At 40.4% G+C, this 22,428-nt stretch overlaps 1 protein-coding gene across 6 annotated transcripts in view; it reads left to right on the plus strand.

Moving 5' to 3' along the window:
• Positions 1-22,428, plus strand: part of TUT4 (terminal uridylyl transferase 4) — a 69,483-nt gene that overhangs the window by 12,568 nt on the left and 34,487 nt on the right. For 4 of the 6 annotated variants that reach the window (XM_066623134.1, XM_066623138.1, XM_066623139.1 and 1 more), the window contains exons 2-13: positions 709-1,382; positions 2,546-2,709; positions 3,969-4,085; positions 7,603-7,780; positions 9,175-9,263; positions 12,101-12,152; positions 12,353-12,422; positions 14,020-14,146; positions 17,711-17,830; positions 18,352-18,573; positions 18,688-18,862; positions 20,746-21,476. In XM_066623134.1, coding sequence (XP_066479231.1) covers positions 821-1,382; positions 2,546-2,709; positions 3,969-4,085; positions 7,603-7,780; positions 9,175-9,263; positions 12,101-12,152; positions 12,353-12,422; positions 14,020-14,146; positions 17,711-17,830; positions 18,352-18,573; positions 18,688-18,862; positions 20,746-21,476 — 2,607 coding nt within the window. In that variant the 5' untranslated portion in view covers positions 709-820. The remainder of the gene's footprint in view (positions 1-708; positions 1,383-2,545; positions 2,710-3,968; positions 4,086-7,602; positions 7,781-9,174; positions 9,264-12,100; positions 12,153-12,352; positions 12,423-14,019; positions 14,147-17,710; positions 17,831-18,351; positions 18,574-18,687; positions 18,863-20,745; positions 21,477-22,428) is intronic. The other 2 variants (XM_066623135.1, XM_066623136.1) reach the window with 1 other exon arrangement.

The raw sequence follows: 22,428 nt of genomic DNA on the forward strand, positions 1-22,428 counted from the left end.
GGTGTAAGAATTTCCATACATCTGTTAATTATGGGTTGCCTCTGTACTATGTACCAAATTCAGAATTGTTTAGTACAACAATAACCTGGGCAGCGTTATACCAATTCTTGTCAGTGAAGTGATGAGCAAGACCATGAATGAGAGAATGTACTGGAGGCTGTGTTTTTTTTTCCTCACCCTTTTCTCCATTACTTTTGCCTCAGCCAAAGGCAAAGGTGAATCTCTAACATGTCTGCAGTATGTATGTACTATGCATTCTTATCTGGCATCAGTTCTTCCTAATTTGTTCTGTCTAACATCTCTGTAACAATTTACAGTCATGATTGCCATGGAAAGTTTTCACAACGTAGGATCAGTTGTATCAAGCTATTGTTGTTTGTGTCCATTAACAGAGAAAAATAGGGAAAGTTTTTGAGATTATTGTAGGAGTATGTTTAAGCAATGTAAGCCTTTCTTGGTAAACTGTTGTTTTATCAGGATATGCCTTACCATATATTGGTAGCATCCAGAGTAAAGCTGCCATGGTTGTAACGTCCTTCCAAGAATCCTTGCATGAGCAGAACACTCCTTGCATTCTTGGAAGGATCTTGTGTTTGTGGATTGCACTTCTGTTACTCTGCATACTACCCCATATTTCTCAAAAATCTGTCTTAAATACATAGACTACTAAAAATTCTAACATTTTTATGTATTTGACACTTCCCCCAGCAGACAATCAGCCAGATTCCTTGCTTGAACAGAAGATTCAGCTCTGCTCAACTTGTTTCAAAATCACATTACAAGTATTCTTGAGTGACAGACTAAGCAGGTCTTCTCAATAATGGAAGAGGACAAGAGCTCAAAAAGTGGAAATCATGACACAAGAAAATCTGCCCGCATTGTCTGTGAAGAAAATAAAGCTGTCAGAGTTGCAACCAATCAGAATTTTAAACACAACAAAAATGACAAATCCATAAAAGAAGCAGGGAAAAGTTCTTCAGGTGGGAGCAATTGCAAAAAAAATAAGCAAAATGATGTTTGTCCTGAAAAGTCAGGAGAAAGCAAATCATGTAAGACAAATAGTTGTATTGCTGGATGTAAAGACTTGGGATCAAACCTTCAAGATCAAAGTTGGAGCCAAGCAAAAAAATTACTGGATTTACCATCAACAGCAGAAAATCTGAAACAGTCAAAAGTTCAGTATGTGGATGAAAGCCCTTCAAACACCCATATTTCAGAGAATGATGCCAGCACAGAAACCTTACCAACTGCACAAAGAGGGAATTCAGAACTGAAAAATCTTTCAGGAGAAGATGCATCTAAAATTAGTGTAAATTGGCCTAGTGACTCAAGTAAGAGTGGTTTGGATCAAAGACCAGTGGAATACAAGCCTGAAGATTCCTGTGAGTGCTGTATTCAATTTTTTATTAATAAAAAGTAAAAGCTACTATGGTTTGAAATATACTTTGAATGGCTTCTGCTGTGTGTACCTAGTTACATGTCAAATTATGAAGCTCAAAATAATTATTTTTTAGTGGATCAGTGCAGTAAACAATGTGTCTTTGCAGGAGAATATTGGCTGTATTCTGCTCAGTTATTGGTCTCAAAAGTTGCTAGGATAAATTTCTTATTATAAGCAACCACTTGTAAGCCCATCAATTTTTAATGTTTTTAAATCTAACATCAGATTGGTCCTCTTCAATGTTCTCTTTCTAGTTAAACCACTTACTTCAGAAGTAATCACCCTTTTTCAAAATATAGAACTACATATGGTCTACGTATAGTGGAGAATGAGGTAGAATGGAGTGCTCTTTTTCCAAATGCTGGTGTGAGATCACATTTTAAAATACTTTCCTATGTTAAAAATTCATACAAAAGCAGCATAGCAGGCAAAGGCCTAGACTGAAATATTTCTCCTGATGTACTAGTTCTCTATTTGGTTGGTGTTTTACTATTTTAAACTACATATTTTAAATTGGAAGAAAACCAGAAGTGGCTCCTGATCACATTTTGGGGCACTTTAGATGCGTGGGGAGGCTCACAGAGGGGTCCGTGGTCTCCCCGCACTGTCCAGGAAGCGGCAGCAAACTCTGGTAAGTCTTTAAAGTTCAAAAATAGAAACCCCTCAGCACTGGCGCAATTGTGGAAGTGCAGGCACCACCCCTTCACCTCCCTCATAGTGGCCCAAGCTCTCTGGGAGCGTTTGGAAATATATGGGGAAAACCGTGGTTTCTTGTTATGTCTGAATTAGGCCTTTTTGTTTATTTGTTTATTTATTCGATCACTACCCTGCCTTGCTTCCCCGAAGGTATCCAGTAGTCTTATATTAGTAGTCCTTACAGTTTTCCACAATTTGATTCTCATAGTAATGTTGCAAATCATCCAGTTAAAATGTTAAATCTTATTTTAAAATGTCACCTGTGAATTGTGCTTAGCTCCACATAGTTATAAAGCAGAAAACATATCCATGTTAAGGTATTCCAGCTGTACTTAATTTCCCCTCATTTTATATTTGTTAGTCTGGGGAAAAATTATTAACCATTAATTTCCCTTTCTCTCCCACCAGGTAGAATAAAGAATTTGGATACTGCTAAAGAAACAAATTCAGAAGCTGACTATTTAGAAAAAGTGACCGTAATTGATGAATCTACACTGATGGCAGAACAGCAACTTGGCTTGAAACAAGCTGAAGAACGACTGGAAAGAGATTATATCATCCGCTTGGAAAAAGTAAGGGACAAAGTATAATTTGTAATTCTTTAGGCTATTTTCCCTTCAGGTTTACATAGCATGGCGTAATTGATTCCAAATAAGAAATTAACTATTGAATTGCATCTTTAATGAAGTTTTGATGGAAGCATTGGACTATGTGATGGATCTCCATAATAAGGTATAAATTTGTTCCTTGAGAAAACAGGAGTGCCCTTGTAAATTATTGGGCCAGGTAGGTTGCTGATCTGGATCACATATAATGGATAGGGAACACAGATGATTTGCGCTCTACTTCAGGAACTTCAGGATGTATAGGAGCTATTGGAAACATCTGCTGATATTGCTTTCTAGTTTACAACAAGCCAGAACTTCTGCATCTGTTTTTGTATGAAGAATTTGGCTTTGGGCATATGTCAGAAACAGTTGTTTTTGAGCATTTGGGGCAATATGTCAAGAGTTGAATATTGTGCATGGTAGCCAGTATGCTTAGTCAGCTTGAAATGTGCTGGGAGTTACCATGTGCAGGTACCATAGCTTTTTTCACATCTACCATGGACCCAGTAGCCAAATGAATAAGCCTTGGTTGATGGTGATGAGAGCCAGTAGAACACCTACTTTTATTTCCTTTTTCTCCAAGTCAATATGTTGCTGCTTCTTTTTTATTATTTACTTTTTCATGGTGCTTAGAAGAAGAATCAGCTCTATTTGTAATGACTGGGGAAGCTCAAATCTCCTTCTTCACTTATGGGTTGGGGTTCACTATTTCAAGCCTTTGAATCCACACTGTGTCCAGTGCCTCATGATTCTAATCTTACCTTTTTGTACACATCTCTGGATCCTCCATGCCCTGTAAGGTATATGTTTCTATTGTCCCTCTTTCAGTCTGTGCCCAAAAAATTAAATATCTTGTAAAAATAGAGATTATTTCAGAATAAGTTGGACAGAATATTTGTTTTCTTGGTTTTGGAGTGCAGTCTTTGAGTTTTGTTGCAGGACTGAAGTCATTCTAGGTTTTTAACATTGTATATGTTTTCACTATTTGTTAGCTAGGTCCTTACTGGTAAGGACCTTTATGGAAAAACAAATCATACAATCTCACAACTATAGATAAAAATATATGAATGAACTTTTCATGGTATGGACAGTAGGGACAACCCTCCATCAATACTACTCTGTTGCTGTACATCTGCATAGTAGCATTTTATTATTGTCATGATATAATGGAAAACAAGATAATTAAGTGGCTGCTGAATTTTAAATGTGTGGTTTTTCCTCAGCGCTCTCCAGAGTACTCTAATTGCCAGTACCTATGCAAGCTGTGCTTAGTTCACATTGAAAATATCCAGGGAGCTCATAAACATATTAAAGAAAAGCGCCATAAAAAGAATATCATGGTGAGTATCTTAGAACAAGACCTGGAGATTCTGATCAGAAATATATTCTTACTTTTAACTGTTTGCTGTACTTCGTTTTAAAATTCATGAAGTCTGACCGAAAACCAAGATACTTACAGAATTGTAGTTATATGACATTGATCATGGTGAAAAACATTGAGCTACAGTTGTGATCACTCAGTTTATGTCTCTTACCCAAGGCATTCAGAATAGTTTACAGAACATATGTTTAACATCAGATTAGTGCAGGGGTGTCCAAACTTCTGGGTAGGAGGGCCACATCATCTCTCTGACACAGTGTTGAGGGCCTGGAAAAAAAATTAATTTACGTTTAAAATTTGAATAAATTTACATAAATGAATATATTAGAGATGAAACTTATATGAATAAATGAAGGTTTTGCAATAGCTTAAGGCCTGTAAAAGGCCTTTGCACAAAGCAAGGCCGGCCTTTCCTTCACTGCCACTGCTGCATCACAGACCAGAAACAGCAAGCAGTGGAGGGAGTCCCTGTCCCACAGCTCACGCGAGAGGTGAACAGTCACCCTCACGCTGAGAGTAGTTGCGTTGGGCCGGAATGGGCTCCAGCAAGTCTCTGGAGGACCAGAGGCTCACTGGAGACTGGGGGCTCCCTGAGGGCCAGATTTGGAGTCCGTGAGGGCCACAAGTGGCCCCCGGACTGGGATTTGGGCACCCCTGGATTAGTGTAATAAAACTTTCTTTGATACAATAATCATTGAGGTGTCTGTGGAACAGTAGTAGTAGAACCAGCAGCAAAGCACATCTGCCGAAGTGTTTAGCTAAAATACTGGATAATATTTTACAGATTTGCAAAAAAAAAAAAAAAAGGGTTGAACAGGCCTTCTTCAAGTGAGAGTTCCACAGTGGTGGCACAGTAACTGAGAACGTCATAATGTTTATCAACATAACATCTGCCTGCCTAGCAAATCCTCACTGACATCTCAATAAGCAGGGGAAGAGCTGCTTGTCTGCTAAAGGCTTTATTATATTCCAGATCATTTAGGGCTCTAAACTTCAAACCACTCTAATTGTGCTTATTGAAAACTAACTGGCAACCAGTGAAGCATCATTAGCTCAAGTATAATATACTGGTTGCAGCTTTTCTCACTCAGCAGTCTGGTCCACTGCATTTTGTACCTGGTGCAATTTTTAAACAATCTTCATTTCTGGAGGAAAAATCCATTACGGGTTACAAGCCATGATGTGTATGCGCAACCTCCTGATTTTAGAAATGGGCTATGTCAGAATGCCAGATGCAAGGGAGGGCACCAGAATGAGGTCTCTTGTTGTCTGGTGTGCTCCCTGGGGTATTTGGTGGGCCGCTGTGGGATGCAGGAGGCTGGACTAGATGGGCCTGTGGCCTGATCCAGTGGGGCTGTTCTTGTGTGTTCATGAGAAGCTGATTGACTTAATGTTGCTTATCATTTTGAGAAGTTACCAGGGAAGTTACCATTTTGAGAAGTTATAGTCAGTTCTCTTTATATGTTAGAATATCCACGAGGGGTAGAATTGCTACCTTCTCTAATTATCCACGCCTTATTATCTGCCATGCAGAGACCTTCCGGAGGCTGCAGGGACCTTCAGAATGACACCTATGACCAGCACCAACCCCCTTTAAAATAGGTCTGTGCTGGTTGTTGGTGCCATTCTGAAGTTCCCTGCAGCCTCCAGAAGTTATCTGCAGCATTCAGAGATAGTTTGGCACTTCCTGCTGCACTTTGCTGCATTTCTAAGGGTCTCTGCTGGATTCTTCTGATGGCAGGGAAGGTGCCCCTTCCCCCCATATCCTTGTACCTAAGCTCATTGATTCAATAGGTTCAACGATTTGTTGTCTGCAAATTCACTATCTGCCAGGGTTTCTAGGAACCTAAGCCTAGTAGATAATGAGAACTGACTGTATAATAGTGGCCAGATCCAAATTCTCCAGAAGAGGGAATCAATATACTAACAAAAACTAGGAGAAAGTGCTACCATGTTAGGGCTGCAACCTATGTATCCAGGAAAAGCATTAGGTATAATATTACACTCATATATCCCAATTGGTTTTTCAGTATTTTGTTTGAGACTTCTGCTAGAACAGGCAATTCTTTTACTTACAAGTTCACGTAGATCCCTAAGGAACAACATTTTTGTGTTATCTATATTCAGTTTTAGGTTGTTCTCTCTTATCTGCAACTCTGGGCCCTACAACAGTCTCCTGGAACTTGTTTACAGATGCTTTTGCTGTTGCTACTTCTGAGTTAGATAAAAATGAAAAATAGAACTGGGTGCTAGCACTTATAATACCCAAATTCCCGAGCATTATTTCCAAACAGCTTAATGTAATTTGAGCAGTTGATGGAACCTTGCAACATTCCTTCAGGATAGTCTACACAAGATGGAGCAAATACTTTTGTAACACCAACACTGTGTAGTATTATACACATTAATGAAGGCTTTCAAAACCTTGCAGAGATTCTTCGAGGACCCTTAATGCCTGCCATGAGAAGACCTCTTAGTATCTAATATCACTTTTGTGATGTTTGAGTGTTTTCTTGTATTATTTGCCATAGGCTAGCATTTGATGTCTAAGGAAATGAGCTGAATAAATCACTTTTTAAAAAAAATTATTTTATTTATTTATTTATTTATTTATTTATTTATTTATTTATTACAGATACAGGAAAGGAAATAGGTTTTACTTAGGGTGGGTACAACACAGGTTACCCATAAGGGTTTGGCCCTAGATTCCAACATACATCATTCAGTTAACAAAAAAAACCCCACAATAATCATTAGTACAAAGGCTATCATATTTATCAATATAAAAAATTGAGTTTAAATATTATCTAACTAAATTTATCTACCCAATCGTAAAAAAACTTCCAATATTTTCTTACTCTATCTGAATCTCTCTCTTTCATTCTTTCTGTTAAGACTTCTATTTCTGCTACTTCATAAATTTTATCTATTAAATTTTCTTTAGTTGGCACATCTATAGATTTCCATTTTTGCGCAAACAATATTCTTGCCGCTGTAACAATATGTACAATAAGGTGTTTCTTAGATTGGTCTTTAATTTCTGATGTCACATTTAGGAGGAATATTTCTGGTTTGAATGGTAATACACAATGCAATATCTCTTGCAACACTTTATGTATCATTTTCCAGTATTTCTTTGCTTTTTCGCATGTCCACCGCATATGATAAAAAGTTCCTTCTACCTCATTACATTTCCAATACTTATTTGATAATCCAGAATGGTGCGTTGGGCAAAAATTTTTGGATATAATATATCAATGGATGACTGGAATCAAATTTGGAATACAAATATTAAGATAACTAAAGCAGTGTCTTTTAAAGAGAACTTATATAAAATGTTTTATAGATGGCATTTAACGCCAGAGAAATTAGCAAAAATAAATCACTTTTTAAAAAACAAGCAAATGAAAATGAGATTAGAAGGATATTCACATACAACAGTAATAATTACCTTTGTCATTCATAATATTCTTCAGGAAAAGCAAGAAGAAAATGAACTACGTGCTCTCCCTCCCCCTTCTCCTGCGCAAATATCTGCCTTGAGTTTTACACTGATGGAGGCAGCAAAGGAACAAGGTATATCGGATAATGATTTCAGAATCCGCCAAGAAATTGTATGTGCTATGGAGAAGATAATTCAGCAGCCCTTACCAGGTAACCAATGGGAATTCATCTGTTTCTATTATGGCTTTTTTAAAATTTATATCTACAGTCATTATGACTTACACGTGTTCAACTCTTTTATGAACAAAAATGTAATTTTGGGATGCTGTAGGATAGAATAGTCATAGTGATTGCTTGCAGACCTAATGTTTTTTGCAGGAGATTTGCCCTGAAAACCAAAACGTTATCTTTTGAATCTATCACCTTGTGGTAGATTTAAACTAAAATGTACCATCTGTTCTTTTAAGTGTAAACATTATAGGAAGGTGAAACTAAGAGCCCAATCCTATCCAGCCTAGGTTATCAGTACCAAACAGCTACTGCTGCAGACTCTACTGGAGTTGAGCAGGCTGGAGGTCTCCTTGGAGCTATTTAACTGGCACAGGCTCAAGAAGCCCCATGTCGGGCTTCCAAGCTGAAGAGGAAGAATAGGATTCTGAGTAGGAGGCTTCCGCCAGTCCCACATCTGTTCTGCCCTTCCCCTCCCCAGGAATGCTTCTCCCATGCCCCCATGCTGCTCAGTGCTTACCTGGTCTCTACTGGTGGCTGGGGCTCCAACTGCAGTGTTGATGGACTGCTGCAGGCCTGTCCACCAGTGCAGCTTACTCCCTGGGTGGTGCAAATGTGCCTTATGGCACATTTGTGACACCCAGTGCCAGCACTGCAGTCACAGCCCTGGTGCTAGTGCAGTATAGGATCAAGTTGTAAATCTGATATTTCACCATTTCTCAAATGTCCACAAGTACTTTCCTTGTAAACATAGAAAAAAAATGTACAGGGGAGCCCTGTATTGGGTCTGCCCCCCCACCCTGGAGGGCTTTCCGAGGCCTCCTATTGCCTTATAAGGCATTAAAAACGTCATTTCTAGCTTCACGGAGAAACTGGAAGCAGCGTTTCTTTACTGTTGGGCTCAGTCTAAGGCTGGCAGTAGCCACAGACGGATGTCCGTGGCCTCTGTTGAGCTCAGGGGACCCTCCGGAGGTGAGGGGAGGTGCTGTTTCAGTTAACCAAGGGGTGTTCTGGAATGAAACCCCTTTGGATACTGGGGCATGCCTGTATTTTTTTTCTTGATTTTTGAGGCAAGAGAAAAAAAATGCATTATTGTTTATATTAATAAAGAACAATGTTAAACGGGCACAGCAGCCTCGATTCACCTATCAGTGTAGGCCCTCTTCAGTCAGAGGTACAACCAATACAGGTGGAAGGCCACAAGAGAGAATTGTGTAAAAATTGTGTAAAAATATAAAAATTCTTTTATATTTTCTGAAGTAGTAGGAATTGCTTCCTGCTATGTTTAGTTTTGAGATTGCAGCCATACTAACATCAAAGTTTTGAAAGACTTATGAAAACCACGTATCTGATTAGAATCATTTCTTTATTTTCAGAATGTTCATTGAGGATGTATGGATCCTGTCTAACTAGATTTGCTTTTAAAACAAGTGATGTTAATATTGATATAAAATTTCCCTCCACGGTAAGTGGCAAAAATTTTAGTCCATTATCCTAAATATTTCTCTTATTAATTTTCTGAATTGGCAGTGATGTTTTGACCTTTAAATGCATTCTCAGAAAAATCCACCAGAAATTTAATTTTATGATGCTATCTTGTCTACCCTTCCCCCCACAAAGACCATGGGAGATAAAACAAAATATAATTACTTGTTTAATTCTAAATATTTTGGATATAAGAAACTGTAACCTAATTCCAATTCATCCTAGCTACCGCAGACACCCGCCTATAGGTTGACCCCACAGATAAGCTGAGGGCAGGTTTTGAGCCAACAATCATGGAATTTTCTATGACCCCTGGATAAGTCGGGGGTTAAGCTTAGGGGGGTGTCTGACTATCGTTTTGTCTGATTTTACCCGAGGCCAGATCCTGAAAAATAACCTACCACTAATTGTTACCTAAGAACTGTAGTCTCTAATTTATTAAAAGCATAATAAAAGATCATAAGATACATTTTTATTCTTTTTTAAATTCTGGTCTTCACCATCTTTTTGTAAACACTATCAGAGTAAGTGTACTGTAAACAACATACCAGTAAAACAGTGGTTCCCAACCTGGTATTAATGTACTCCCAGGGACACTCAACAGGACCTGTAGGGGTTCTTGAAAAAGAATGGAATAATGGCAGAAAAGGGCAGGTCGTGCTCCAGAATGCTTTGCAGGGCCAGCAAGGTAGGAAAGGGTAGCTAGTTGACTGTGAAAGCCCCACCAATAGCTAGTTTTTGGTCATCAATTCATGTATGAACCAGTGATTGAAAACCAGCACAGTAAAAAAGCTGAAACATAATATGGAAAGTGATCCATCAGCCAGAATTTCTCAGCAAACTTCTGGTGCAAAACAGTGCAAAGGCAAAGTCTTCTGTTCTTCAAACAGATGAAAAGAGAAAACACTGTAATAATTACATGAAGTCTGGGTTTTCATATGGGGGAGATGAGGGCTTGTATTATTAATTTACAAACATTTTGCTAATAGGAAGGGTACAATTTATGGAAATGGGCTGCCAAGGGATATGCAAGTGAAAAAGATTGAACCATGAATCAAATCTACCTTTAAGGTGTCTGGTACAACAAGCTTAATCTCTACTTACAACATACAACCCATAACACATAACTGGGAGTGTGCAATTCAATTCACAGCAGAGAGATGCAGCTGCATATATTTGCAACCCTTTTTACTCAGAAGTAGATCCACTGCTTTCCATGGGTGTTATTCTTAAGTAATGGTGCACTGAATTGTAGCCTGGGAAGGAGGGTCCCATCCTGATGTTTCAAGAAACAGACCTGCTTTGCAAGCATTTGCCAAGCAGAACCAGAACCAGGCTGCAGCAGAAGGAAGGAGATTAAAAGGTTAACTTTGGCTGGAATTTCACAGTTGTTGTAGAAACGATCTCTGCCCTGCCTGCCTGGTGCCTGCCTGCCCCTTGAGAAACCAAACTGTTCAGAGTTGAAAGGCTCTGCTCTCTGATTGACCCAGAGATAAGGTGAAGTAATAATTTGAGCTCGATTACTTGGCAAAAAATTTGCATACTATACGTGAGTATCTAAGGTACTTCATAATAATAGTTACTGTTTGGAACACCAATTTTTCATTTTAAAATTGGAGTTCGCATAGTACATAGATGGAATAGAGGACAGAAGCTTCCTGAGGATTATGGTGTACATAACAGGATAAATTCACAATCTAAAGCATATTTTCTTGGAGGTAAGTCTCATTGAAATAATTGGGGCTTATGTCTGAGAAAGCATCTTTAGGATTGGGTTATGCATTTGATAAGATGAAGGAGAGAATGATGATATAGAAGAGTTCCAAAGGATCAGATACTATAGATCAGGGGTGTCAAACCCATTTCATACAGAGGGCCACATAGCATTCATGATGCCTGCTGAGGGCCGGAAGTGATGTCATTAGGCAAGAAGTGATGTCATTAAACAGGTCATAACCAAAAATAAACACTTTTTTCTCACTTAGGGACTCATTAGCTTCAAATAACAAAAGAGAAAATATACGGATCTTGATCATATTTCAAGATATGGGAGAGCCCAATTTTCATGTGGGCTGCCCTTTCGGCAGTAACACCTTAGCACTACTCAGCAGTTGAAAGCCTGATGGCCATATAAAAAGCTGCTGAGGGCCACATCCAGCCCCCGGGCCTTATGCTTGACATCCCTTATGCTTAACATCCCTTATGCTTGACATCACATGCTTGATCATGTGAGAACCAGGAAGGCTTTTGTGAAACTAGTGACGTTTTGGGGAATTGTAAAAGAAGCTGACTTGACTGGAGAGTGACAGTTTATCTAACAGTTTTAGTCTTTCATTATGACAGCCTAACCAGTGCTTGGGCAGGCGGATTAACAGAGTCAGGACCCAATCCTATCCAACTTTCCAGTACTCGTATAGGCTCAGTGCTGACTTGAGGTAAGGGAACAAATGTTTTCATACCTTGAGGAGGCCTCTGTGGCACAGCTGCACTGACATTGGAAAATTGGATAGGATTGGACCCTCAGAGAGGGGAGTTAGCCCTTGTTGAACTTGCCTCATTTATGGGGATTTATGGGGATTAGCAGAGGCTATATCAATAACCCCTAAAAACATGGGTGCAGAATCCAAGAGGGGGAATTCCATGTGTGCGCAACTTCTGAGGGCTGGATTCAAGATCTGTTTGTATATGTGGATGTTCCTCTTGTCTACTTTTTGTGCATGTAGCAGGGGATTGTACTTTAAGATTGTTAAGCATGTGATTGTCCTGTTCACTAGAATCAAAAAGAAGATACAATAACATTTTTGGTCATTATTTTAGATGAGTCATCCAGACGTTCTGATACAGGTGCTTGATATTTTAAAAAACAGTGGTAAGTTTGCTTCTTCTTTATTTCTCACTCACATTCTTTATGTTGGGAACAGAAAGGGATGTGACAGAGAAGCTAGTACATTTCTAACCTGCTGAATTATCCAGATGAATTTGAATCCAGCGATGTCAAGATATTTGAGATACTATTCCTGATACTTTACTTCCTGATACACTCTTCTGGTTTTTTTCCCCCTCCTTTAGCTTCTTACTCTGATGTGGAATCAGATTTCCATGCCAAAGTTCCTGTTGTTTTTTGTAAAGATATTAAAAGGTTTGTGCACTTTGTGATATTTTTTAATCTGGGAATTCATTTCCTTGTCTTTCTGCTTCAAAATAGACTCCCAATAGCTTATATCATTTAAAGTAGCTTATAGCATTTAAAAACATACAATTACAGTAATGAAACCATTAAATGTTACAATGAAAACAATCCCCAAACCCAAAATTGCTAACCGAGAGTAACTAAAAAGTGAAAAAAACTATATGGGGGCATTTATTTAATAAAAATTCCTGCTTTCAAAAGTCTTCACCAGCTGGTGAAAATCACGAATGGGAAAGGTAGTTCATGGGAGCTGTGCTAAAAATGCCATCATGTATGTCCTCCCAAATGAGTTTCAGCAAGTGGGAAAACATGAAATAGGCCTCCAGTGTTGAATGAAGTGTGCAGATGGATTCATAATGAGGAGAGATCATCCATTAGAAGTCCAGATTCCCACCTGTTAAGGGCTTTAAGAGTTATAATAAGTAACACCTTGAATTGAACCCAGAAACACTCTGGTAACCAGAAAGGATGATACAAATGGAAGTGTTGTGTGCTGGCTAGAACTCTGTGTTTGTGTGGAAAGGATTAGTGATAAGATATCAACAGAAATTTATTATTTGCAACTCATTTTAGATTGCATAGTATATAATATACAGGTGGAGCCTGTTTATCCACGGATTTTTCATCCATAGATCTGGCTCAGCACAGGTTCCCCAGACCCCACTGAGCCACACTTGGCCCCACCTGAGTCCTCTGTAGGGGACTGGAGCTGCGCTTTGATTCCCTCCAGAGGGCTTTCTGTAGCTCGCCTCCGCCTGCTACCACTGCGGGCTTCAGAATGGCCATTTGGCCAAAAAAAGCCACTTCTGGTTTCTCTGGTTTTCTTCTGGTTTCCCTCATGAAGTGGTGGTTTTTCGGCCAAGAAGACCATTCTGAAGCCTGCAGAGGCAGCGGATGGATGTGTGCTGCTTCTGCAGGCTTCAGAAAGCCCTCTAGAGGGGACCAAAGCACAGCTCCAGTGTCTTTTTTTTGCCTCTCTGGGCCATTCTGAAGCCCGCAGAGGCAGCGGGTGGATGCTCGCTGCCTTTGTGAACTTCAGAAAGCCGTCTGGAGGGGACTGGAGCACAGCTCCGGAAAAAGGGGCGGAAAATCATGGATTTGATTATCTGCTATTTTTAGTATCGGTGAGGTGTCCGAGAACAGATCCCTCGCGGATACCGAAGCCCCACCTGTAGTCTGTTGGTTTGAGTTAGCTTTAGAACTATTTCTCCAGTCTTTCAAGGAACAGGAACTTCTCAGAAATGCCTTAAAATGAATAAAAGAGCACAGTTTAGCCAAAATGTTAAACTGTGGTAAATCCTGTTGATTTCAGTGGGAGAGATTGGCAGATTTTCCTAGCTTTTCCATTGAAATCACTGGAACATTTGCCAGGAATGTTCCCAAAGAAATAAAAGATGCAGTGTATTGAGTAAGAATCAATATGTAAAAGGAAACAATGTAGACTGTACATATATGCCAAGAATTGCAAGTTCTCTTTTTGTTTTGGGATTTGCAAACTTCACTTATAGAGACTTAACATTTTTCTTAAAATTTCTTTCAATATCAGTGGTTTAACATGCAAAGTAAGTGCTGGAAATGATGTGGCCTGCCTTACAACTGACCTGCTAGCTGCGCTCGGCAAACTAGAACCAGTCCTTATTCCTTTGGTGTTGGCTTTTCGCTACTGGGCTAGAGTAAGTTTATAAAATAAAACAGTACAATGAAATGTTGCAATATTTGGGCAACCTGTTGTCTCACAGTCATGTAAAAAGTTGTCTCTTTAATTATATGTTTTTTAAAATTGTATGTTTCTAATTTTTGCATCCAAAGATGGAATATTTGGATAAAATCTAGAGGGCTGAGTACAAAGCTTCAGTGCACAACATTGATGCTTCTATGTACACCTCAGAGCTTTTGAGGCTTCCTCTTTTTATTGAAGATCCTTGCACTCCCTGAAAAGTTGCTTCAGAACAGTCTCTGATACAGAGTAAGGTGCTGCAATTGAATGTGAAGCTCAAGAAACACTTGTACATGCTGAAATACTTGGTTGGGCATCCAGGAATCTTTGAACCCTCCCTTTTGTGCTGCAACTTCTGTGCAAGTTGTTCAGAGTTAACTTTGAATGTCTTCTAATCTAGAGCATTTGGTTAAGTAAATGTGAACTACAAGTATTAATACAGTTAGAATTACCACTGTTCCATTTGCTGTATTCTGGATTTCGCTATACAGTTCGCCCTCATTATCTGGAGGTTTGTGATCCTTGAATTTGACTCAACAAGGATCTCAAGCCCACACTGGAGAGCTCAGAGGACACCCCAGATATGACCGTCATGTCCTGGAAGTCATGTCCTGAGGTGCGAGGAGGCAGTATGCAACCTCCCCATGCCTCGGAAGGCTAACTGGAACCTTTGGAGAGGCACTTCCAGTTTTTCACTAAACTGGAAGTGCCTTTTGGAGCCCTCAGGAGGCCTTTCAAGGCCCGGGGAGACCATGTGCAGCCTCCCTGGGCCTCAGAACACCTCTCAGATGCTTCCAGTCATGTCTGAGAGGTCCTTTGAAGGCCCTCTGCATCCACAATATCAGTATATGCATGGGGTCTACAAACCGATCTGTGGATACTGAGGGCAGACTGTGTTGTATCAAATTGGTTTGTAGAGATTGGGCATTTGTTCTCTGGCAGAAGAAGGGCATTCCATATTATATGGAAGAACCCTCTCATGTCTGTTGGAGGTGGGTTCCATTGCAACCATTGGTCTCCTTAGTGTGAGGGGTGTCTGTTGCCCCAGTTCGATCCTACCTTGCTGAAAAGAGGTGGTTCATTGCATGGGTCTTCACCCACAATTTACTTATTGAAAACAGTTTTAAGGTTTTTTTTACCTTAATCTTCATTGGTTCCTTGGCTTTTCTTTCCCCTTCTACAGTCAGGGCGCGGACCTGATAGGGGAAGGTATCCTTGTTTCCAGCATCGGGTTTCTTGCATCAGCAGGAAGGAGTCTCTCTTTTGTCACAACCCAAGTCTATGTATTAGCAGCAAGGCTAGCCAGAGCTTGCCTTAGCATGTTGATATGCCTAGTTCCTGTTCTTTTTCAATACTCTGACATGGTGCGACCAGGAAGGTCCTCCCTTCCCTTGTCCCTACAGTAGTGGCAGCAGCCAGGAGAAAGAAGTTCACAGGAGAAGATAGTGCCGGATCTGCCCACGGCACAGCAATGGATTGGTGGGAGATCAAACAGAATTAACGTCTGTACACTTAGCGATATATTGAAGCACAGACTCAACAGCCCTAATATCCACTTGTGTGAATGTGCCACTGGGATTCTGTGGATTCTGAATGTGCCACTGGGAGCTGCAGGGCTGAGTTGGAGCAACACCAACAGCCTGCAGTATTTAAAGATGTATGTCCTTGGAGGAAGAGTGACCTCCTCCTAGAATAATAATATAATAATAATAACTAGGTATTTATATACTGCCTTTCTGGTCATCGATTACTCCTCTGACTTTATTCAAGGCAGTTTACATAGGCAGGCGTTTCTAAATCCTTCAAGGGGATTTTTACAATCATTGAGGTTCTCTCTTTCAAGAACCAACAACATTTCAGAATGGATCTTCCTGGTTTGGTCTCACTTCTGGCCTCCAGTTCTCCCACGCAGGCTGACAAGCAGCTCCATCTCTCACATGGAGGGCAGCCAAGACGCCTCTTGCTCACACCAAGAGCAGGTGGAATCACTCAGCTGGGCTTGTCAGCTGCTTTGAGGTCTCACCATTCTCAGCCGTTCAGGGAAAATGGCTGTCTGTTTCTAGTAGAGGAAGGGACATTCCACCCACCCTTCTAGTTCTCAGCTCTGGTCATCAGGGCAATAGGGTGGTAACAAGGATTCCTGTGCATGCCTGTAGTGTACATTTACACAGATCTTTTCAGGTTCAAAAGCATATATCTCTTAGAGGGTGTTCAAGCTCAGTTATACAGACTGGGGTAGTGGACAGCACTCATGCTGAGGAGATCTATGGTTGCAGTTGACACAAGAGAACTTACCTCCAACTGGCACAAGAGGACTCTCCCATATAGTATAGAATGCCCCTTCATCTAACAGAAAATTCACATGTAAGGGAATTCTGTTTTATTACATTTATGAAATTACATTTATATCCTGTCTTTCTTGCATCATGGTGCTCAAGGTAGCACACATAGGATTATCAGTAGTGATGTTTGTTTCTAGTAAGCAAGATAGAATTACAGCCCAAGGGCCCAATCCTATCCAACTTTCCTGCTCCGGTGTAGCCACAGTGCAGCTTGTGGTAAGGGGACACATGTTCCTATACCTAAAGACAGTGGTTTACAAACTCTCAGGGAGAGTTTGAAAGCCACTAAGTCTTTGCTGCAGACAGCGGGGGCGGGGGGAAGGTGGAGATGTGATTCCCAGCATTGTGCCTCTGATTGGGGCGCAGGGGCGTACTGCCACTCATCGTCGCCTGCAGCAGCTTCCCAGGATTCGGGGGAGCCCGGTGCAAGCATCAGCAGGGCTCCCCACACAGTGCAGAACGCTCCAGAAGGCGATCGTGACCAGGTTCTGTGATCAAGAAACAGGAAGTGGTTGTGATCGCCTTCTGGAGGGCTCTGCGCTGCATGGGGAGCCCTGCTGAGGCTGGCGCTGGGCTCCTGACCCCCGGAAGGCAGCGCGCCTTCTGCGCCCCAGTGGCAGCACGCCCCTGCGCCCCAGTCATAGGTGCAATGCTGGGCATCACATCTCTGCCTTCCCCTCCTCCCCGCCCCTTAAGAGAGAATTGCCCAGGGCTCTCAGGCTGGGGCGTCGTGATGCGCCAGTTTGAAAACCACTGCCTTAAGAAGACCCCAGTCACTGCCCATTCACCACAAGATGCAGCGCACACCCCACTGGCACAACTGCACCAGCACTGGACAATTGGATAGGATTAGGCCCTAAGTCTTGCTGAACACAATGGACTTGCTTCTGAGTAAAATAAATAAACTACACCATTTTCAAATACCTCTATCAGTCATTCTTCTATCCAGGCACAGACCAACCACCTAGACCTGCTTAGCCTCAGCAAGGTTGCTGCACCATCTGCGTTCAGACCATGCCTTTGTTGTTCAGATAACTTCAGATTAATTCTTTATTAATTATCTTATGACTGGAAAATCTTGACACAGCTCAGGTTTCACAAGGTATACCATGTTTTGCTTCTTACTTTAAAAAAATATACAAAACTGCACCTGGTAACAATCATCTTCCTGTTTGTAGTTGTGCCATATTGATTGCCAGGCAGAAGGTGGGATCCCATCATATTCTTTTGCCTTAATGGTGATATTTTTCCTTCAACAAAGCGAACCACGTATACTACCATCCTATTTGGGAAATTGGGTAAGTTTTTAAAACTAACATTGAAGAGCATGGATTCAAAGAATTATACTAGTTCCATGAAATCAAAGGAGGTCTGGATTTGTGCTTCTTGACCAGTACTCTGCCGTGTTAGTTGGCATTGTTTTTTAAACTCAGGAAAATTTCATATGCAGTTTATAGTATGAGGGTCTGCTGTTAAAGACAAAAAAACTGCATGATAAGCTTTAAAGTAGTTCTTTGAGCCTCTGTTGGGACTTTGTATATAAATATAATAGGTTGTGTCTCAAGAGGTGAGCCCCATTCCCTTTTTGGTCCTAAAGCAATCTGTGTGTCTCCCCCTCCCAAGTGAATTTTGTGAAGTGTGGATGGCTCTGAAGAGATCAGTAAGGATTACTCCCCCCCCCCCGCCTTTTGTGACGAAAAGGATCTTCCTTTCATGCAAGAAGGGGTTAGGATTACAACTCAATTATGATATGAGATAAATATGACTATATGTATTGCATACAATCCTATTTTCTGACAAGTCTGTCTTTGTTGTTTAGATTGAGGGATTTGATTCTAAGAAGGCTGATGACTACCAGCTGAAGGACATTGAAGATGAAACGTTTGTAGTGTGGGAATACAAACCATCCAGTAATGGATCAGGGAAAAATTTGAGTGGGGTGGAAGGCAAAGCTAAGGGTGAGCAACAAAGAGGAGGCAACAAGAAAGCAGCAATCTCAGAAACAGACACCCAAAATAATCCAAAGGAGAAAAATGGCAAGGTTAGTCAGTCCCTTTAAATAGAAATTTGTCTGAATTCTGTTCTTGAAACTACGAAATTAATCACCAAAGAACCAGAAATATAAGTTTTCCTTTTCTGTTTTGTTTTTTTTCAGTCTCTGTTAGCATTGGAAACAGCACACCAGATATCTCTGGGACAACTGTGGTTAGAATTGTTGAAGTTTTATACACTGGAATTTGCTTTGGAAGAATATGTTATCAGTATACGGGTACAAGAACTTTTAACCAGAGAGAACAAAAGCTGGCCTAAAAGGCGAATAGCCATTGAAGGTAGGGCACCATGTTTTGTAATAAGGATTTGAGAGTTCTTCCTTACTTTTGCCTCTTTGCATGTATAAAATGTTTTCATTATGCTGCATTAGCAACAAATGTAGAAAATATGCTGATGCTGGTATACCTGCTCCAAACTCAGCCTTCTTCAGTGCTATTCACCCACTCATACCAATAGGAAAGAAATAAAGAATTTGTATCGGAACACAAATATCTCTGTAGTTGAATAGATCATATTTCTAGAGAAGTAAGGATCTCACATTTTTGGGAAAATTTTAAGCAATAATTATAAACACACCCTTGCATCTCCTTCGTATTGTCAAAATACTTTTGTGGATATAGGGTTCAGGTTTGGCCCTCATTGGCATTTCATTTACTGTGGCACTTCATTGTCTCTGTTAAAGGTGAAGAGACAAAGCAAGTAGATAGAAGGGTGTTGCAAACTTAGGGGTTTGGGGTGCTCAGAGTTCTTGGTTCTCGAACCCTAAAGCCCTCAAGGCCCCCCGTCCAGTAGTACTGCCACCACCCTGTATGTACCAGTGCCTCAGTCCAGGGACACTGAGACCCTCTAGGCTTAACTCTATCCCTTGCAGGCACTGAGCTCTTTCTCCAATTAAAGCTTCAGTCCTCAAGTCACTAGACCTCAATAAGCACTTGGTAGCTTGCTGAACGGCTAGGCAGGATTCTGAACCTTTGTCCCCAACAGGCAATGAAACAACTTCATAAACAAATAAACTAAAATCTCTTTTACTAAGTACATAAGGTTACATAAAGTTACAGTAAGGCAGCAAATTCTAGAGGCATAAATATCTAGGAAACATATCAGCAATAAAATAATAAAGCTAACTGGCTATCTCTATTAATCCCTATCTCTCACCTGGGTCAGTTACTCTTGTAGATCTTTTAGCCCCAAGGCTACCTATGAGGCCAGGTGCCCATGGTAGACAATGGAGCTCGCAGTGTGCAGGATGTTGCACCCAAAAACTCTGTTCATGAAGGAACACCCCTTGGGCCTCCTTATCATACTTCTCATGCTAATAGTACTGAGGTGACTTCATACTTATTTAGACTGTCCAATCAGAAACTTTTGAGGAGAGAACCTTCTTAAAGTTGGCCTGGTTACTAGCCCCTCATAGTTCTTTACCCCTCCCAACTGGAGATCCATAGCTGCATTCCATCACGCTTGATCAGGTGCCTCTCCGTCTACTAAGGTGTTAAACATTCCAATGGGTTGTAATTCTTGTTGCCTGTCCTTTCTGGCCAGCAAAGGAGAGACAACAATCTTTTGGTTTATTTACTCACATTCTTGCAGCTAGGGACCACTAGCAACTTCTCAGTTACATTGTCTTAGTGTGGTTCAGGCTTCTATTGCCAACCTAGGCCTAACATGTACATATTCATGACAAAGGGCAGATCAAAAAAGGAGAAAAATCCTTGTTGAGCAGCCACACACACTATTCCTTTGGGAATAACTGGTCTTCTACTGTTGTCTTTATATTATTATTCAACCTTATATTTGAGAATAATTATATTCCCAAGCAGATGATGTTTTGCATAAGATTTATAGAAAATAGCATAGGATTTTTGTTGTTTAAAATTAGGGCTGTGACCTAAGTAAAGAAATTGTCTGAGTTTTAATTGAATTAAAAATCTACACAATTTTTTTCCTCTTATTTAAACTTACCTAAAGAAATAAGCGCACATCTTGTGTTTTCTTTTTAGATAATGGACACGTTATCTAACAGGCATAATCCTAGTAAGAGATATTTCCTCTTCTGCTAGGTTAGATTAATTGATTTTTAGAATATGAATATTGTTGTCATGATTGATAAAGGTCCTAACTGAAAAAACAGCAAACTTATTACTGGTTTGACTTTTTCTAGATCCCTTTGCACTAAAAAGAAATGTTGCACGGAGCCTGAACAGCCAAATGGTGTTTGAATACATCTTGGAGAGGTTCAGGACAGCATATAAATATTTTGCTTGTCCCCAGAATAAAGATGGGATTAAGACCAAACTGGATACCAAGAAAAAAGACAGAGGAAAAATCAGTAGCAAAAAACCTGGAGAACCTGTAACCAATTGTTGCCTTCCACAGCAGGACAACATTACAGAGAAGCAGAACATGGGCCATATATGTGATATACAAGAGTGTGATTTTAATGAATGTAGTGAGATGGAGCCTATGTCCAAGAGATGTACTTCTGAGAATGCAGAAAGCTTGCTGGTAAAGAAACCAGAAATTGTAAAAACAAACTCTGAAGATGGAGAGGAAATTGTTTTGCTTATTACTAATGAATGCTGTGAATTAGAACAAAAATCACCTAAAGCAAAGGATGATCAAGAGCCTTCACCTGAAGAGCAGCTCACCCATCGTTGTGTTTTTAGTGAACGTAGATCCTATGATACAGATTTTGTTAATGAATTATCTGGCACTGAAAGTAGGCAGCGTTCAGTAATGGAGCATCCACAGAAGAGTATGTGCTCAGGCACTAGCACAGCAGCTACCTCGCACAACTGCAAAGGAGTAGGAGAAATTCAAGACACTAAAGATGAAGTCACCACAGAAGATATGCATTATGTGTTTGATAAATTTATTTTGACTTCTGGAAAGGTAAAATGTGCTCAAGCTCCTTTCAATAGTTCTATTATGAAATGCTCATGTTAATCTCATTATGATCCTTGTTATAAAAGGCCGTAGTCTTTTGGGGGAAATTCTTGGGGAGGTGTCATTCTTGCTCAAGAAGGAAGTAACCTGTGAAGGATTCATTAAGCTTTTTGCATCACAGCAGGCTCTGCCAACTGTATTCTCATTGGAGTCTTGATGTTGAGGGAATATTTAGCTACTTACCAGGATTTTTGCAGGAATCAGGATAATCCAGAGAAGCCTCATCAAGCTGCTTAGGCCATGGCATTAAATGGATTAATGAATCCTGATGAATTCTGCTTTCAAACCTAATTGGTTCTAGTAGCAAACTATATATACTTTTATCCTTAATAGGATGAAGTATGAATAAAAAATTAAGTATAAATAATTTAAATAATAATAAATACATAAGAACATAAAACATAAGAACAGCCCCACTGGATCAGGCCATAGGCCCATCTAGTCCAGCTTCCTGTATCTCACAGCGGCCCACCAAATGCCCCAGGGAGCACACCAGATAACAAGAGACCTCATCCTGGTGCCCTCCCCTACATCTGGCATTCTGACTTAACCCATTCCTAAAATCAGGAGGTTGCGCATACACATCATGGCTTGTATCCCATAATGGATTTTTCCTCCAGAAACTCGTCCAATCCCCTTTTAAAGGCGTCTAGGCTAGACGCCAGCACCACATCCTGTGGCAAGGAATTCCACAGACCAACCACGCGTTGAGTAAAGAAATATTTTCTTTTGTCTGTCCTAACCCGCCCAACACTCAATTTTAGTGGATGTCCCCTGGTTCTGGTATTATGTGAGAGTGTAAAGAGCATCTCCCTATCCACTCTGTCCATCCCCTGCATAATTTTGTATGTCTCAATCATGTCCCCCCTCAAGCGTCTCTTTTCTAGGCTGAAGAGGC

The sequence above is a fragment of the Tiliqua scincoides genome, chromosome 4 (genome assembly GCF_035046505.1).
Source record: "Tiliqua scincoides isolate rTilSci1 chromosome 4, rTilSci1.hap2, whole genome shotgun sequence".
Lineage (NCBI taxonomy): Eukaryota > Metazoa > Chordata > Lepidosauria > Squamata > Scincidae > Tiliqua > Tiliqua scincoides.